Raw genomic sequence first — 20,568 nt, forward strand, 5'->3', positions numbered from 1 at the left:
AATATGGTTGAGTGACATTCCAGTCATGAGCGCTACCAGATGCCCGTGTAGCACGAGGGAAGGCATGGAGAGGTGGCACCATGGATGCAACTTCGTCTGAGCATTTGCCAAAAAAATATCTGTAAAATAATGCGAGGGAGGCAACATTCCTTCTTACTTGCAGGGGAGGTAGTTTATATGTAATGGCAGGGTTGTTAATGATTCTACCAGCTTTATTCTGAATTTTGTCTAGTTGTCTTAATGCAACCTCTCCACAACCATTCCACAAGGGTGAGCAATATTCAAGCTGAGAGCAAACATGACTTTTGTAAATTATAGCTAACTGCTCATCGGCAAAGAAGTTACGGACTCTATACAATAATCCAAGTTTCTTTGAGGCGGTTTTAGCAAGTGATCTGACATGAGAGGTCCAGCTGAGGGCACTGTTGAGTGAGACACCAAGAATTTCAATACTTTTGGAAATGGGAATATTAGTAGCACTGAAGGTAATGTACGAATCTGGCAATATTTGTCTATTAGTAAACTGTATATATTTAGTTTTCTATCTATCTATTGCCTGATGCCTCAATCCCGTTTGGGGTGGCCACAAACAAATCGCCTCCAAGTCGCCCTGTCCCCCGCCATTTCACTGCCCTGCTCCCAACTCACACCCCTCCCCTCTCATATACCTCTCTACCCCATCCCTCCATCTCATCCTCGGCCTCCCCCTCCCTCTTCCCCCCTCCACCTCACTCACATACACTCTCTTCGTCAGTCTTTCACCCTCCATCCTCTCCACATTGCCAAACCACCTCAGTGTGTTCCTCATAACACTTCCTATCACATCCACATCAACACCACAATGCTCCTTTATATCCTCATTCGTCAGCCTGTCTCTCCATGTGACTCCACAGGCTCCTCTTAAATAACTCATTTCCACTGCTCTCACTCTTGACTTGTGTCCTTCCAACAATGTCCAAGCTTCACTTCCATACGTTAGAGTTGGTATCACAATACTGTCATGTAGTAACTTTTTTACTTCCATGCTCACTTCCCTGTTTCTTATCACTGCTTTCAAAGAACCAGCAACCTTTCTTCCCTGCTGTACCCTTTCAAGTACTTCACCCTCCAAACCTCCATCCTTACTCATCACACTACCCAAGTACTTAAACATACTCACATTTTCCAATTCCTCACCATCCAACCTCACTGTACATTCACTGACTTCACCTCTCTCAAAGACCATCACTTTACTCTTCCCTACATTCACCTTTAGATTCCGTTTCTTACACACTCTCTCAAACTCATCCACCAAGCCTTGCAGCTCCCCTTCGTCTTCACTCAACAACACAGTATCATCTGCAAACAACAGTACAGGGAGTTTCCAAACACTATCCTCTCTCACCAGGGCCACTCCAACATCCACTACCCTACCTTGTACCTCTTTTATTACCCCATCCATGTACAGATTGAACAACCATGGAGACATGACACATCCCTGTTTCAACCCAACTTTCAAAGAGAAAAATTCACTTAGTTCACCATCCACACGCACTGCAGCCTTCGCACCATCGTACATACTCTTCACAGCATTCAACAACTTCCCATCTACTCCATATATTCTTAACACTTTCCACAGTCCTTGTCTATCCACCCTGTCATATGCTTTCTCCAAATCCATGAAAGCCGCATACAACTTCCTTCCCTTCTCTAGAAACTTTTCCACTAAAGATCTAAGAGACAAGGTTGTTTTGTCCCCATTCACTAATTGTAGATAGATCTTGATTTATGGAGATGGCCGTACTGAGCTGAGAGGTTGAGATATTAGACTTTGTAAATGGATGTCTGAGTGTGAATGAACTATGTAGTGTTGAGTCATCTGCATATGAGTGAATGGGATTGTTGGTGACAGATAAGAGATCATTAATATGAACCAGAAATAGGGTTGGCGCCAGAAATGATCCCTGCGTCACGCCGGCGTTAGGTAAATACAATTAGGTAAATATATACACACACACACACACTTGTTGTGGAATAGATAGAGAAGACACAACAGTGAGACGGCATATAATAACTATAAACAGGCAAGAAATTAATATACAAGAATAAGGAGAGAAGCCCAAAAACAGTTTGGGGAAGACATCATAAACATAAGTAGTGATCAACTAAAGCTAGTTTGCAGCTACATCAGAAGCAAAGTAAAAGATAAAATACAATCCATTACAGATGAAGGGGGCATCTATACACAAGAGAAAGATATTTGTGAAGCACTAAATAAGAATTTCCAATCAGTTTTTACATCCATCCATCCATCATCCACTCTTATGTCGCCCCATGAGGAGCACAGGAGCCCCGGACTAGGCAAGTTGGTCCTGACATTTAAGATGAAAGCGACCAGCCTCACTCATCCCTGAATGGCATTATGTGAGCAAAATACCCTAACCACCCTTTGGATTTAAACCTGCACCAGCTCAATATGATTGAAGCACCTTAATTACCCACTAAACCACCAGGCGCCATAATTTGGTTATATGATTACCACCCTGCGTATTAAATGGTTTCCTGGTGTACAGGAATCCATTTGGCTTGTCACTCAGTGTAGAGTCACCCATAGGCAGAAGGAAGAGGAAAGAATGAAGGAAAGAAAGACATAGGAGGGAATGTAACGTCACCCCTACGCAGAAGGAAGAGGAAAGAATGAAGGAAAGAAAGACAGAAGAGGAAGGAAGGAAGAGAGGAAAGGACAGACACCCAATGCAGCACTACATCAAGTGAGCAGATGGTGAGCGCCCCCACCATCCACACAGTTTTTACAGAAGAAAATAATTTTGAGAGGGATGATATGGAACATGCATGCCCACACATATTATCAGATATACAAATATCAGAAAAAGAAATACAGGAGGAGTTAAGTAAATTAGACAAAGGAAAAGCAAACGGTTCTGATAAAATTTCATGTTGGGTGCTACATGAATGTGCAAGGAGCTAAGTAAACCATTATCTTTAATATTCAAGGAATCCTTGAGCCAAGGTAAGCTACCTGATATTTGGAAAAATGCAAACATTGTTCCCATATTCAAAAAGGGGAATAGACAAAATTCACTCAACTGCTGACCAGTATCTTTAACCATTGTTGTAAGATACTGGAAAAGCTGATAAGAAAAGTTTGGGTAAACCAACTAGAAGAACACAACATGATAAGAGAAAGGCAATTTGGTTTCAGAAAGGGAAAATCATGTATTACTAATCTATTAAGCTACTATGACTGAGTTGCAGAAACATTACAGAAAAGAGAAAGGTGGGTGGACAGTATCTATCTAGATTTCAAGAATGCATCTGACAGAGTACTGCACCAAAGACTTTTATGGAAGCTGTACCATCAAGGAGGAATCTGAGGAAAACTGTTCTGATGGATGCAATACTTTCTCAGAAAAAGGAAAATGAGAACATCACTAAGGGGTAATTACTCATTGTGGAGGGAAGTGACTAGTGGAGTTCCACAGGGCTCAGTGCTGGCACCAATTATGTTTTTAATGCATATAAATGTCATAAACAGTAACACTGGAAATGAAAGCTATCTAAATATGTTTGCTAATGATGCAAAAATACAAAGGAGAATTACTAACACAGACTCTTGCAAAGAGCTAGGAGAAGAATTAAATACGCTTCATGAATGGAGTAATACAGTAATCACTCTAATATCCGGACGCCCAATAACCGAACATCCTCACTAACCGAACCTTATCGTCCTGGGATCAAAAAAAAAAAAAAAAAAAAAAAAAAAAAAAAAAAAATCGATTTTTTGCCGTCAGTAATTTGAACTTGCCGCACGCGCTACGTGAGAGCATTGTTTTGGTTTGTCACTCCTCCGATGTCCGATAGAGCGCCGCTGCATCCTCCCCACTTCCCGCCTGTCTCTCACCGCGACTGGACCTACGCTCTTCGCAATGGCTGCCCACGTGCTCGCTTTTGTGGTGGTGCCGTACTTGCTGCAAGACCTCCTGCTGCTATCTGCCCTCCTCTTAGTGTGTGTGATGATGGCCCCATCTCCTGAGAAAAGTAAGAGAGTGGTGTTGACTCTGGAGAAGAAACGGGAGATATCGGAGAAAGTTGATGTGGGTTGGTCTTCTTCACGCATTCTCAGCGAGTTTAACCTGGCCCGGTCGACTTTGTTCGATATCAAGCGTTCCCGAGACAAACTCATGCAGTACACGGCTGACTTCTCGTCGAGAAGCAAACGCAACGTGGAAAGGAAGGTTATGTTTACCCCCAAGTTTGCAGAAATCGACCGATCAACGTTGATTTGGTACCGACAGCAACGTGCAGCTGGTGTGATGGTACGTGGAACGGAGCTGAAGGCTGCTGCTGAGAAGTTTGCAAGGCTTCACGACACCCTAGACTTCAAGGCATCCGAGGGTTGGCTCTTCGCATTCAAGTTGCGACATGGCCTTACTAACCGTAAAGCACATGGCGAAGCATTGGACGCTAACGAGGATGGAGTTGACGAGTTTCGGCACAAGGTGAAAGGCTTGATCGACATGGAGGGCCTCACTCTCGGTCAAGTCTATAACGCAGATGAAACTGGCCTATTCTATCGCTCGGTGCCAACAAACACTCTAGCCGATGAGACGGAGAAGCGTTTACCTGGCCGCAAGCTTTCTAAGGAACGGATATCAGCTTTGTGTTGTGCCAGTGCTAACGGCATGCACCGGCTTAAGCCCGTTATTGTTGGCCGTGCAAAGCAGCCTCGGTGCCTTCGTGGGGTGATGGATGTCCTTCCTGTCGTATGGTACCATTCTTTGAAAGCATGGTTCACAGCCGTGATTTTCAAAGACTGGTTTCACCGTCACTTCGTCAAGGAGGTCATCCAGTACCAGACGAAGACACCGCGAATCCCGAGCGACCAGGTAAACGCTCTCCTTCTCTTTGACAATGCACCTGCCCACCCGTGCGACAAGGACTTGGTTGCTGAGAATGGCCGTATTAGGTGCATGTTTCTGCCACCTAATACGACTGCTCTCATTCAACCCATGGACCAAGGAGTGATCGTGGCAACAAAGCGCCTGTACCGTCAGAAGTTCCTGGGCGAGGTGATGGTTGTTCTCGAGGACGAGGACGAGCGCAGGGAAGGATGTGACACTCGAGGCAAGCGGACTTTGGAAAACCTTCGCTGCTACAACAAGTCTGCACTGTACAACTGGGCTAGTGCATGGAAGGAAGTCCCTGTGAAAACTCTTGAAAATGGTTGGTCTCGTCTGCTTCTCAGAACAGATGTGGAGTACGATTTTCTAGGGTTTGACGTGGATGACGTGGATGACTACCCCTGGGGGTAGGGGGGGTTTCAAGAATACTCCCCCAGTATCCCTGCTTGTCGTACGAGGCGACTAAAAGGGTTGGTGGTGGGTTAGTGCCCCACCCCGTAAAAAGAACTAACTAAAAAAGCAAATAAAGCGCCTCGGACCCGGACGGACCATACGTTGACGACTAAGGAACGGACAAAGGACATTCTGAGAGTGGGAACATGGAATGTGAGAGGAGTGAATGATGAAGTGAAAGAGAGAGAGATTGTCCAGGTGCTTGAGGATGCAAAAGTGGATATATGTGGATTGACTGAAACTAAATGGTAAGGTGAAAGGATGAGAGAATGGGAACACGGTGTAGGTATATGTGCGGGAGTCAGTGAGAATGAGAGGGCAAGAGAGGGAGTATGTCTGATGATAAGCAAGAAGTTGAAGGAGAATATAAGAGAGCATGGAACAGTGGGTGCAAGGATTGTATGGGTGAGGATGAAAGTAGGTATACAAGCATGGGCGATTGTGTGTGTGTATGCTCCAACAGAGGATCGAGTGGCAAGAGTGAAAGAAGAGTTTTGGGCGAGAGTAGAAGCATGTATGGACAAGTTTGAGAGGAGCGAGAGAGTGCTGTTGATTGGAGACATGAATGGCAAAGTTGGGAATGTACGAGTGGATGGAGTGGTTGGTCAGTGGGGTGTGCCAGCTGAAGTAGATGTGAATGGTAGTGCTTTGGTGGACATCTGTGCTGGTAAGGGGTTGGCAATAGCCAACACCTATTTTCGTCATAAGATGATCCACCGGTATACATGGAGAGTAATGAGGAGGATGGATGGTGAACTTGTTGAACGAAAGGCAATGATAGACTACGTGTGTGTGGATGAGCGAATGAGAAGACAAATGTTGGATGCAAGGGTGTGGAGAGGGTGGGGGAATGGAGTCTCGGACCATCACTTAATGATGGCCAAGGTAGAGCTGCAAAGAAAGTGGTTGAGGAGACGAAGGGGAAGACAGGAGGAAGCAGCTCCTGTGAGAAGAGTGGAGAAATTGCAAGATAGTGAGAAAAGGACAGAGTATAAGAGCATAGTGGAAGAAAGATTGGGAAGGTATGAGCTAGAGCAGATGGAAGGGGTGGAAGACGTATGTAAGATATTCACGGAAGAGATAAGCGCAGCGTGTGAGGCGGTTTGTGGAGTGAGGAGGAGATGCAAGGGTGTGCAAGGGACAGCATGGTGGAATGATGAGGTGAAACGAGCTGTGGAACAAAAGAAGAAGGCATATGGTGAATGGTTGGCGAGTAGAGGTAGGGGAGAAGATGAGAGAGAGAAGAGAGAGGTATATGTGAGCAGGAGAAGGGAGGTTAAGAGACTGGTGAACGAGAGTAAGAAGAAAGTGGATGAAGAGTTTGGGAGGAATCTGAGTGTGAAGTGGAGGGAGAGTAAGAAATTGTTTTGGAAGGAGGTAAAGAAAGTAAGGCAGTGTGAAAGGGGAAATAGTAGGGGAGTGAAAGATAGGAATAATAGATTGTTGGTGGAGAAGAGAGAGAAATTGAGGAGATGGAAGGAGCACTTTGAGGATTTGTTGAATGTAGAGAGTGAGAGCAGTGTGAGTATAAGTGGTTGGGGAATGGCTGGGAGAAGAAGAGATGAGAGGAGGGAGGAAGAGATCAGTAGGTCGGAAGTAGTGGAAGTGATGAAGAAGATTAAGCTGGGAAAGGCCCCAGGAATTGATGGAGTGTGTGGTGAAATGCTTAGGTATGGGGGTGAGATTGTTGTGGAGTGGATATGGAAGCTGTGTAGATTGGCTTGGGAAGAGGGAAGGGTTCCAGAGGACTGGAAATCAGGTATAATTGTTCCTCTGTACAAAGGAAAAGGGGAGAGAGAAGTATGTGGTAACCATAGGGGTATTTGCCTTCTTAGTGTGACTGGTAAAATATATGGTAGAATACTCATTCATAGGGTTAGGCATATGACAGAGGAGCTAGTTGGAGAAGAACAAGGGGGATTTAGGAAGGGAAAAAGGTGTGTAGATCAGATATTTGTTCTAAGATGTTTAGTGGAGAAGTATCTAGAGAAGGGAAGGAAAGTGTATGCTGCCTTCATGGACTTGGAGAAAGCTTATGACAGAATAGATAGGCAAGGTATGTGGAAGGTATTGAGAATATATGGAGTGGAGGGGAAATTGTTGAGTGCTGTGAAGAGTATGTACGAGGGAGCTAGGGCTACGGTGCGAGTGGATGGTGAGTTGAGTGAGTTCTTTGATCTCACTGTGGGACTGAAGCAGGGGTGTGTGATGTCTCCGTGGCTGTTTAATATATATATGGATGGGGTTGTAAAGGAGGTGCAAGGTAGGGCAGTGGATGTGGGGGTGGCCCTAATGAATGAGGGTGAGATTTGGAAGCTTCCGGTGTTGCTGTTTGCTGATGATACAGTATTGTTGAGTGAAGATGAATGGGAGTTGCAAGGTTTGGTGAATGAATTTGGGACAGTGTGTAGGAGGAGGAAGCTGAAAGTTAATGTAAACAAAAGTAAAGTTATGGTGTTTGAGAGGAATGAAGTCACAGAGTGTGCAGTGAGATTGGATGGTGAGGATATGGAGAATGTGAGTGCATTCAAGTACTTGGGTAGTGTGATGAGTAAGGATGGAACTTTGGGGGATGAAGTACATGAAAGGGTACAGCAGGGAAGAAAGGTTGTTGGTACACTGAAAGCAGTGATGAGAAATAGGGAGGTGAGATGGAAGTTAAGAATCACTGCATGATGGTATTGTGATCCCTACCCTGACGTATGGAAGCGAGGCGTGGACCTTGCAAGAGGGGAACAAGTCAAGAGTGAGAGCAGTGGAAATGAGTTACTTGAGAGGAGCATGTGGAGTGGCGTGGAGGGACAGGTTGACGAATGAAGAAGTGAAGGAACGCTGTGGGGTAGATGTGGATGTGGTTGAAAAGATTAGGAGAAATACAATGAGGTGGCTTGGACATGTGGAGAGAATGGAGAATGAAAGACTGACTAAGAGGGTGTATGTAGGTGAGGTGGAGGGAGGGAGAGGGAGAGGTAGACCGAGGATGAGGTGGAGGGATGGAGTTGAAAGGTATATGAGGGAGGGGGGGTGAGTTGGGGGGAGGGGAGTCAAATGGTGGGTGACAGAGTGACTTGGAGGCGTTTTGTCTGCGGCCACCCTTTGCGGGATTAGGGCGTCGGGCTATAGATAGATAGATAGACTTCCATGCACGGCTACGTACGCACGGCGACGATGTTGATGTGGACGATGTTCGTGAGTGGTTGGACGATGACGAGGGCGATCCTGGGTATCAGACGTTGTCTGATATCGAGATCGCGTCTTCGGTTGCTGGTGTCAGTCCCGAACTTGAAGATTCCAACGACGAAGGCGACGATGATGCAGACTCCTCTCAGCAGGACACTACTCCAGCCATCCCTAAGCTGAGCGCACTCCGGGAACATCTAGAGTTCGTCCTAGACTACCTGGAACACCCAGACTGCGACAGGGAGATGGGGCCCTTGGGACTCGTGGAGGAAGTGCGTGCTTTCAGGCAGCACATCATCAATCGCCAGAATCGTCGGTCCTTGCGTCAGTCAACGATTGACAGTTTTTTCAGGCCCGTGACCCCCGCTGTGCCAAGCCCTGGTTCCACTCCGTTGCCTCCCCAAGACAGGCCCTCATGCTCCGAGCCACAGCTCAGCACATCAGCTACAGTGGAGTCACCGCTCGATGTGAGTTTGCGGCTTTCTTCAGAGTCTTCTGTAGTCGGTACGCCATCACCACGACCCACCGATGCACCCCTTGGTCGCCTGCCAGTGATACTCTCGGACTCTGACAGTGAATAAACAGCAAGAACTTCTCCACTAGACCACACGGGAATTTTGAGTGTTGTGCAGTGAAAAAAACGGTGTGTTGTGTTAAGGTTTTCGAAATGAGAGAAAAGACTCAGTGGAAACAAAATTTAACATAACTAACCTTCTTTTTTTTGGCTTTAGAAATTGAAAAGATTGGGAAAAGTTTATGTGCAACACTAAAGTTAACTGGAACATTATTTGAACTAAAGTGATCACTGTGAAGAGAACGGACTTCTGTGTGTTATTGACTAAGTTCAGTGCAAGACTTCAGGAAGAGTGTACTGCAAGTGCTTCAGGAAATCGTTCTTACTGTCAGAGTCCGAGAGGAGGCGGTTATTCATCGAGGTGGCCAGGGACTTGCTGTAAGTAGCCAGAATGTTTCATATTGTACTTTTTTCCATACTATACTTACCAGAATGTTTCATACTGTACTTTTTTCCATACTATACTTACCTCATGCATGTGCAGTAGGAATGTGTTTTTCAGAGTTAGGCTAGGTTAGGGTCCATAAGTACCAGAATGTTTATTAATGTATGAACATACTTCTAAACTTCATTTTATGTTTCTTTTGCATTTATTTCAGTCATTTATGTGCCTTATTGGTGTGATTTGGGTGTGAAATAGGTGCTATGCATGTCCAGAGGGAGTTGTATAGGTGTTTCTCTGAGTTAGGGTCCATAAGTACAAGTCCATAAGCTGGGGCCCAATATCCGGACGAAACCAATAACCGAACCTACCGATGGCTCTATTGATCCGGATATTGGAGGGGTTACTGTACATGGCAAATGGAATTCAATGTGGACAAGTGTCATGTAATCAAGTTTAGTAAAAGTTGGAAAAGACCAGATTAGGATTATAAGTTAGGAAATAAAACCCTACACATATCAGAAAGAGTGAAGGACCTAGTGTGATTCTCAATAACAGACTATCACTGGCTGACCACATCAGTGAGAAGGTACAGAACATGCATACATTGCTTGCAAATATGAGAAAAGCATTCACATACATAAATAAAGACATGGTGAGAAAGACAATAACATCATTCATCAGACCAACCCTGGAGTATGCATCAGTAGTCTGGAATCCTCATCTCAAAAAACACATACATAAGACTGAAAGTGTTCAAAGAGCCACTACAAGATGGGTACCAAGCTTAAGGGATCTAAGCTATGAAGAAAGACTAGAAAAACTGAATCTGTCAACATTACAGGAGAGACGGAAAAGAGGAGACATGATTATGCTATATAAATGCATATCAGGGAAGGAGAAAATAGACATATATGAAAATATAACCCATGGGGAAGCATCAGCAAGAGGACACTGCAAAAAACTGCATAAAAAGAGAGGCAATAAAGACGTAAGGAAATTTAGTTTCCCAAATAGGGCAATTGATCAATGGAATGCACTACCGAATGAAATAGTGTGTGCCAAAACAATTCATAAATTTAAGATGTATGATGAAAATGGTTTAAGACACGGGACTGTACGAGCTTGATTCGTTCCTGTAAAGACACAATTAGGTAAGAATAAACACACACACACACACACACACACACACACAAGTAAAAGTAACCATGTGCAAAGTCAGCCTAAAACAAACTCTGCTTGCATCTGTCTGATTCTGTTCATAAGGTAATTCAGACGAAATGATGCCATCTGTTGTCAGCCAGAATTCAAAGTTACAAGTAAAACTGCCAGGATATTGTGTTGGCTGATGGGATGAATGGTGCAGATTCTGAATTTTAGGTTTCCCAGGGAAATAATTAAATTAAGCCATTTGCTATGACAGCTAACGATGTATGCTGAGTAATGAGCCACTAGATAATTTCCAGTTTATTGTACACATTATACATATTGGTGAAATGAAAGGGAAGAGGGAGATCAGCAGATCAAGAAAACTGTTAAGTCAAAAAAGACACCATACAGAAGATGGTAATCATGAGAGTATGAAAAATTAGCTTCAAGAGAAATTATCAACTACTGGGTTTGTTCATGATGGCTATCACAGATAAAATACTAGTTATGATACTAAATACTATAGTGCATACTAACTATATATAACAGAATCAATAATAAAATTATCCTCACCTGAGAGGTGACAAGGGAGCTTGGTGTCTTGTATCCCAGAAATGTTTTTTGTGATTTTCAAATATACAACGTATATTTTCTTCTATTTTTTTTTCGTTCTCTTCTACCTGTGAAATGGTGAGAAGAGGTCTCTCAGAATCACGGCCACTGGGGTCCCCCACTTGCCCTGTAGCTCCTCCCACCTGGAATATATGCAAGTCATACATTTGCACACACAACAAGGTGAAAACAATGATACATGTCCATAACAATGGGGTATTGACAAGGGATGATACTGTAATAATATTTTAAGAGGTGAACAGCCATACACTAAGAATAACATACTGCATGAGAATGACGGCTATGTGTTAAATACAATTACTAACACCCAAGAAATGTGGTGAATTTCCTAAATATATATATATTATCTTCTGCAATGCATTTGCAATACTCTTATGCATGATGAACTTGCAATATCCTTATGATGCTCATTTCCCAGCATATTTTTAAAGCCTGAAGAAGCTCTCTAAGTACTATTAGTTTGCATTCACACAGTATCACACCAGTACCTTGTTTTCTTTAGCAAACCTCATTCCATGTACAAGGTTTCTAGAACCAGATACAGATCCTATCACAATAAAAAAATGCCTTGTTCCTCCAGTCTCTGACAGACATGCTTCTATTCCTTCCTCTCTACAGAATTCTGCCAGTTCCCCAGACCTACAGCCACTAATCAAGAGATGAATGATAATGGTCAGAAACCCAGGTCAAACTTAACAGAAAAGGAGATGAACTGTGAAACAAACTCCCAGCATACCCCTCCAAGCTTCTATAAGTAAAGAACTATTCAGAATCCTTGTTCCACGTAATTTGAATACTAGTTATTGTATCTCTCTTCCTAGTGAAAAATAAAATAGATGACATGCTTCTTCTTCTCAACCAAATTTGCCCAGAGTTTCACTTCTTGGAATAAATAATGATTTATCAACATCAGTTTTCATTTCATCACAATGAATGAAACATACACTTGCTTAAGATTTCATAGTTAATACTATTAAACAGATATTGTAATCATTACAATCCCAACCAGCATGGTCAAAAAATTTGGCGAAAGAATTCTGAAAGATAGATGCATAAAATATCAGGAAGGGATGAATATTTTGGCTATGAGTCAGTTTGGATTTAAAAGTGGAAGGTCCTGTGTTTCCAACTTGTTGAGTTTTTACTCAGGAGCGATTCACGTCCTACAGGAGAGAGATGGTTGGGTGGATTGTGTGCATTTAGATTTGGAGAAGGCCTTCGACAAGGTACCTCATAAAAGACTAATGGCGGAAACTAGAGCATATAGGAGGACTGAAGGGGAACCTCCTGCAATGGATGAGACACTTTTTGGGAAACAGACAAATGAGGGCAGTAATAAAGGATAGGATATCTGGATGGAGGGAAGTAACAAGTGGAGTCCCACAGGGCTCGGTGTTGGCGTCAGTAATCTATCTATCTATTGCCAGACGCCTCAATCCCGTTTGGGGTGGCCACAAACAAATCGCCTCCAAGTCGCCCTGTCCCCCGGCATTTCACTGCCCTGCTCCCAACTCACACCCCCCTCTCTCATATACCTCTCCACCCCATCCCTCCATCTCATCCTCGGCCTCCCCCTCCCTCTTCCCCCCTCCACCTCACTCACATACACTCCCTTCGTCAGTCTTTCACCCTCTATCCTCTCCACATGGCCAAACCACCTCAGTGTGTTCCTCATAACGCTTCCTATCACATCCACATCCACACCACAACGCTCCTTTATATCCTCATTCGTCAGCCTGTCTCTCCATGTGACTCCACAGGCTCCTCTTAAATAACTCATTTCCACTGCTCTCACTCTTGACTTGTGTCCTTCCAACAATGTCCAAGCTTCACTTCCGTACGTTAGAGTTGGTATCACAATACTGTCATGTAGTAACTTTTTCACTTCCATGCTCACTTCCCTGTTTCTTATCACTGCTTTCAAGGAACCATCAACCTTTCTTCCCTGCTGTACCCTTTCAAGCACTTCACCCTCCGAACCTCCATCCTTACTGATCACACTACCCAAGTACTTAAACGTACTCACATTTTCCAATTCCTCACCCTCCAACCTCGCTGTACATTCACTGACTTCACCTCTCTCAAAGACCATCACTTTACTCTTCCCTACATTCACTTTTAGATTCTGTTTCTTACACACTCTCTCAAACTCATCCACCAAGCCTTGCAGCTCCCCTTCGTCTTCACTCAACAACACAGTATCATCTGCAAACAACAGTACAGGGAGTTTCCAAACACTATCCTCTCTCACCAGGGCCACTCCAACATCCACTACCCTACCTTGTACCTCTTTTATTACCCCATCCATGTACAGATTGAACAACCATGGAGACATGACACATCCCTGTTTCAACCCAACTTCCAAAGAGAAAAATTCACTTAGTTCACCATCCACACGCACTGCAGCCTTCGCACCATCGTACATACTCTTCACAGCATTCAACAACTTCCCATCTACTCCATATATTCTTAATACTTTCCACAATCCTTGTCTATCCACCCTGTCATATGCTTTCTCCAAATCCATGAAAGCCGCATACAACTTCTTTCCTTTCTCTAGAAACTTTTCCACTAAAGATCTAAGAATGAATATCTGATCTACACAACCTCTTCCCTTCCTAAAGCCTCCCTGTTCTTCTCCAACTAATTTCTCTGTTCTTTCTCTAACTCTGTCTATAAGTATCCTACCATACACTTTTCCTATTATACTAAGAAGACAAATGCCCCTATGATTACCACACACTTCTTTTTCCCCTTTTCCTTTGTACAAGGGAATAATTATACCTGACTTCCAATCCTCCGGGACTCTACCTTCCTCCCAGGCCAATCTGCACATCTTCCACATCCATTCTACTACTATCTCTCCCCCATGCTTCAGCATTTCACTACACACTCCATCAATTCCTGGGGCTTTCCCTGATTTAACTTTCTTCATTGCTTCCACAACTTCTATCCTACTGATTTCTTCCTGTCTTCTCACCTCCCTCCTTCTCCCAGCCATTCCCCAGCCACTTATACTCGCATTACTTCCATCCTCTACGTTCAACAATTCCTTAAAGTGTTCTCTCCATCTGCTCACTTTTTCTCCCTTCTCCACTAGTAATCTACCATTTTTATCTTTCACTCCCCTGCTAACTTCACTTTCACCCTGTCTTACTCTTTTCACTTCTCTCCAGAAAATTTTCTTACAGTCCCTCCACTTTACACTCAAATTCCTTCCAAATTCCTCATCCACTCTCTTCTTACTCTCTCTTACTAATCTTTTCACCTCTCTCTTTCTTTCTACATATAACTCTCTCTTCCGCCTCTCAACTTCTTTCACGCCCCTATTTCTCATCCATTCATTGCATGCTTTCTTCTTTTGTGCCACAGCCTGTTTCACCTCTTCAGTCCACCACGCTGTTCCTTGCACCCCCCTCCATCTTCTCTTCCTTCCACACACCTGGAAAACAACTAACTAAAAAGTAATGTTCCCGATTTATGTAATTGATATGGTAGATGGAGTGAACAGTTATGCAAGTCTGTTTGCTGATGATGCAAAGAACTTAAGGAAGGTTGAGGTTGAGGAGAATTGTAAAATGCTGCACGAGGATCTGGATAGGATACATGATTGGAGCTGGATGTGGGAAATGAAATTTAATGCAAAGAAATGTAAAATATTGGAAATGGGTAAAAGTACCAGGAGGCCATCATTGAATTACTGATGGGTAATGAACCAATCACAAAAGTGAGAGATAGGAAAGATTTGGGAGTGCTGGTCCAGGACAGTTTGTCACCTGAAAAACACATTAACAAGGCAGTTAGAGAGACACATAAACTCCTGACTAATATAAGAGTAGCTTTTCATTATATGCATGAGGAGATGATGAAAAAATTGACTGGCCATGATTCGCCCCAGGTTAGAGTATGCAACAGTAGTGTGGTCCCCACACAAAAAGAAAGATAGAAACAAGATTGAGAGAATACAATTACGTAAGGTAGGGGGGTTGGGGGGTTTTAAGAATACTCCCCCAGTATCCTTGCTTGTCGTACAAGGCGACTAAAAGGGTTGGCGGAGGGTTAGTGCCCCTCCCTGGAAAACAACTAACTAAAAAGACGAACAAAAAGCCTCGGACAAGGACTGACGAAAAGATGACGACCAAGGACCAGACAAAGGACATGGTAATCACAACATGGAATGTAAGAGTGCAAATGATGAGGTGAAAGACAGAGAGATTGTCCAGGTGCTTGAGGGTGCGAGAGTTGATGTATGTGGAGTAAATGAAACTAAATGGAGAGGTGAGAGTGTGAGAGAATGGGAGTATGGATGGGGTACATGTGCAGGAGTAGGTGAGAATCAGAGAGCAAAAGAAGGAGTGTGTATAGTTGTGAGTAAAAGATAGAAGAAGAACATAAGAGAGTATGGATCAGTTGAGTCGAGGATTGTGTGGGTAAGACTGAAAGTTGGAATACAAATGTGGGCGATTGTGTGCGTGTATGTGCCAACAGAAGGTTGTGCAAGCAGAGTGAGAGAAGAGTTCTGGACAAATGTGGAAGTGTGCATGGAAAAGTTTGGATGGAATGAGAGTGTTCTTGATCAATGATATGAATCGTAAAGTAAGGAATGTGAAGGTGGATGGAATAGTTGGTGAGTGGAGTGTGCCTGCTGAGACAAATGAGAATGGCAGTGCATTAGTAGACATTTGTGCTGGGAGGGGGTTGGTGATAGCCAATACCTTCTTCAGGCACAAAATGATCCACAGGTATCCATGGCGAGTGATGAGAAGGGTGAGTGGGGAACTGAATGAAAGGCAATGATTGATTATGTGCGTGTGGATGAAAGGATGCAAAGATGTGTAATGGATGCAAGAGCTTATAGAGGTTGGGGGAGTGGACTTTCTGATCACTACTTGGTGGTGGCCAGAATCAAGATCCAAATAAGATGGAGAAATAGAAGAAGGGAAGGACGGGAAGAGGGAGTATTTGCAAGGAGAGTGGAAAGGTTACAGGAGGATGAGAAAAAGGCAGAGTATAAGAAAGAAGTGGAGGAACAATACGGCAAATATGAATTAGAGCAGGTGGGGAATGTGGAAGGTGTGTGCAGGATATTCACAGAAGAAATATGTGCAGCATGTGATGTGGTGTGTAACAAGAGAGGACGGAGGGGGTTGCAAGGAACAGTGTGGTGGAATGAAGAAGTGACACAGGCTGTGGCACAAAAGAAGAAAGCATACAATGAATGGATGAGAAATAGAGACATGGAAGAAGTTGAGAGGCGGAAGAGAGAGTTATATGTAGAAAGAAAGAGAGAGGTGAAAAGATTAGTAAGAGAGAGTAAGAAGAAAGTGAATGAGGAATTTGGAAGGAATCTGAGTGTAAAGTGGAGGGACTGTAAGAAAATGTTCTGGAAAGAGGTGAAGAGAGTAAGACAGGGTGGAAGTGAAATTAGCAGGGGATTGAAATATAAAATGGCAGATTACTAGTAGAGAAGGGAGAAAAAGTGACCAGATGGAGAAAACACTTTCAGGAACTGTTGAACATAGAGGATGGAAGTAATGCGAGTACAAGTGGCTGGGGAATGGCTGGGAGAAGGAAGGAGGTGAGAAGACAGGAGGAAATCAGTAGGATAGCAGTTGTGGAAGCAATGAAGAAAGTTAAATTGGGGAAAACCCCAGGAATTGATGGAGTGTATGGTGAAATGCTGAAGCATGAGGGAGAGATAGTAGTAGAATGGATGTGGAAGATGTGCAGACTAGCCTGGGAGGAAGGTAGAGTCCCAGATGATTGGAAGTCAGGTATAATTATTCCCTTGTACAAAGGAAAAGGGGAAAAAGAAGTAAGTGGTATTCATAGAGAGATTTGTCTTCTTAGTATAATAGGAAAAGAGTATGGTAGGATACTTACTAAGTTAGAGAAAGAACAGAGGAATTAGTTGGAGAAGAACAGGGAGGCTTTTGGAATGGGGGAGGTTGTGTAGATCAGATATTCATTCTCAGATCTTTAGTGGAGAAGTTTCAGGAGAAGGGAAAGAAGTTGTATGCGGCTTTCAGGGATTTTGAGAAAGCATATGACAGGGTGGATAGACAAGGACTGTGGAAAGTATTAAGAATATATGGAGTAGAAGGAAAGTTGTTGAATGCTGTGAAGAGTACGTATGACAGTGCTAAGGCTGCAGTGCGTGTGGATGGTGAACTAAGTGAATTTTTCTCTTTGATGGTTGGGTTGAAACAGGGATGTGTCATGTCACCATGGTTGTTCAATCTGTACATGGATGGGGTAACAAAAGAGGTACAAGCTAGGGTAGTGGATGTTGGAGTGGCTCTGGTGAGAGAGGGTAGTGTTTGGAAACTGCCTGTATCGTTGTTTGCAGATGATACTGTGTTGTTGAGTGAAGACGAAGGGGAGCTCCAAGGCTTGGTGGATGAGTTTGGGAGAGTGTGTAAGAAACGGAATCTAAAGGTGAATGTAGGGAAGGGTAAAGTGATGGTCTTTGAAAGAGGTGAAGTCAGTGAATGTACAGCGAGGTTGGATGGTGAGCAATTGGAAAATGTGAGTACATTTAAGTACTTGGGTAGTGTGATGAGTAAGGATGGAGGTTTGGAGGGTGAAGTGCTTGAAAGGGTACAGCAGGGAAGAAAGGTTGCTGGTTCCTTGAAAACAGTGATAAGAAACAGGGAAGTGAGCATAGAAGTAAAAAAGTTACTACATGACAGTATTGAGATACCAACTCTAACATATGGAAGTGAAGCTTGGACGTTGTTGGAAGGACACAAGTCAAGAGTGAGAGCAGTGGAAATGAGTTATTTAAGAGGAGCCTGTGGAGTCACATGGAGAGACAGGCTGACAAATGAGGATATAAAGTGATTCTTCCATCGACCTGGAAGTTGCTAATTTATTATGTACTTAGCGCGCTGCTATCCCCGCGGGAGGGGCACAGCATGGTCCAGCCATCCCTGCGGGTAAGGGGTTAAACTGGAATAATTATCTCCAAACACTTGACCACAAAACCAACACGAGCAAACTCTACAAAACACTAAACAGCATCACAATCTCCAACAGCAACACTACACAATCACACAATGCCATCACAACAACAGACATCATACCTTCAAACAAACAACAAGCAAACACTCTCATCAATCACTTTTCACATGTCAACCATCTAAACCCCCATCGGAACGACCGACGTATCATCCGACAATTGCTCACAGACCCAGACTTCGCACCTTTCACTTACAACCAGACAAATCACACCATTAGCAACCTTAAACACTCATCTGCCTGTGAACCAGACAACATAAGCAACATACACCTTAAACACCTTGGACCACCTGGCACACAAGCACTCACCAACATATCAAACTACCAAACTACAGCTACTCACACAACATAACACCCAACATCTAGAAGCATGGCATTATCATCACTATCCCCAAACCCAACAAAGACCTCACGTTGCCTTCCTCACACCGCCCCATCACACTCATCTGCACCCCCTCCACAGTCACTGAACAATTGGTACTACAACTAGTTACAACTCACCCCCTCTCTAGGCCCATCACAACATGGTTTTAGGCCACTACACTCCACAAACACTCTTTGTACAGACCTTACACAGAGAATTTTTGATGGTTATTCAGTTAGGCCACCACACACAACACTCCTACTCACACTAGACATTAACAAAGCTTTTGATGCCATCCCCCACCACAACCTCACAAACAAAATATTCAACACAAACATGCACAATAACACAAAAAGATGGCTGGCAAACTACTTAGCAGGCAGATGTGCATATGTAACATTTGCTGGTCAGTCTTCGAACATCAGAAACTTCACATATGGCATCCCCCAAGGATCTGTTTTGTCCCTTATACTCTTTAACCTATACATGCACGACATACCCACACCCCACACACCACAGATAAACATAGCTTCCAATGCAGACGACATAACATTTACATGTACACACCAAACACAAGCACAGCTGCACACATCCTTCAACCTTACCTCAACACACTACACAAATGGTTCACCGCAAACAGCAGCCAAATCTACAGTGACCCTTCTCACAAACTGGACAGCAGAACACAGTCACATCCCACACCTCACCATAAACAACACTCCCATACAACACACACACATACACCCAAAATCCTTGGTGTAACATACAACACACCAATGTCATTTAAACAACATATCACAAACATTAAAAATAAAATAACACCAAGATTCAATGCCTTGAAGTCACTTGCCCGTACAACATTTGGACACAACGAAGAAACCACCACTACAGTATACAAACAATACATACGTTCAGTGAATAATTATGCAAGCCCTGCTTGGGCTCCTAACCTCACTAAAACACACTACAACACTCTACAGACCATACAGAACAAGGCCCTAAAATAATCACAGGCTGCACAGCTACTAAACCCACAGAAAACCTACATCAAGAAACCAGAGTCCTCAAAATCAAGGACCATCTAGACATGAAAGGCACCCAAATTCTCGCTGCAGCCTCCACAAACCCACAACATCCACTACACTACATGGCAGCACATCCACACACACCAAGGAACATCAAAACAACACCCAGCACACAATATCATACACAAATACTGTCATCTCTCCCCCCTCGCCCACCTCAGACCAGCTTCCAGAAGCATATCCATACTCAAATCACTCACCGCTCCATTCAATCACTTAAAGACAACACAGCTGCATGCAAGGCCTCCTGATATCCACCCTTCTGAATCCTATCTTCCTCGTGAGGACAGGGTCCACCTAACCAAGCTAAGATGTGGGCATCATCCAGCCCTCTTAAGTTACCAGAAGAGGCTGGATGACTCCATTGCTGATGCCTGTCCAGGATGTAACACAGCAACCCATACTATTAACCCGTCACGTCACGAGGTTTTCCGCACCTCCGACATCCCCAGTCCCGAGCCTTTTTGGAAAAAATTTCTTTTGGCTCACACTTCCGCTTAGGTTGAGAAACGAAGGAAAATCACCAAGAAAGGGCTTACCGTGGTCTATAAGTGGTCAGAACAGGTGAGGTCCCCCGCGCCAGGTATCATATTCTATTATGGACGTGCCAGGCGCTCACGTTTTCTATGGTAAGGAATACTGGGAGAAACAACACACAACACCTCTATATTTATTGAATTTGAACTAATAAACAATAACAGTAACAATATAATGGATTTCAGACACATATATATGAAAAATAAGCATTGTACCATCGTGCGAGCATAGTGAGTTAGGTCCGAGTCGTAACATGCTATATGCTATCTATATTTATTGAATTTGAACTA

At 43.7% G+C, this 20,568-nt stretch overlaps 1 protein-coding gene across 3 annotated transcripts in view; it reads right to left on the bottom strand.

Moving 5' to 3' along the window:
* The window catches only part of TyrRS-m (Tyrosine--tRNA ligase, mitochondrial), an 817,527-nt gene that overhangs the window by 623,807 nt on the left and 173,152 nt on the right, over window positions 1-20,568 (bottom strand). For all 3 annotated transcript variants that reach the window (XM_080273695.1, XM_080273696.1, XM_080273694.1), the window contains one exon: window positions 11,213-11,394. In XM_080273695.1, the coding sequence (XP_080129821.1) occupies window positions 11,213-11,394 (182 nt within the window). The remainder of the gene's footprint in view (window positions 1-11,212; window positions 11,395-20,568) is intronic.

The sequence above is a fragment of the Coenobita brevimanus genome, chromosome 55 (genome assembly GCF_032717465.1).
Source record: "Coenobita brevimanus isolate Jiangsu-jjx chromosome 55, ASM3271746v2, whole genome shotgun sequence".
NCBI lineage: Eukaryota > Metazoa > Arthropoda > Malacostraca > Decapoda > Coenobitidae > Coenobita > Coenobita brevimanus.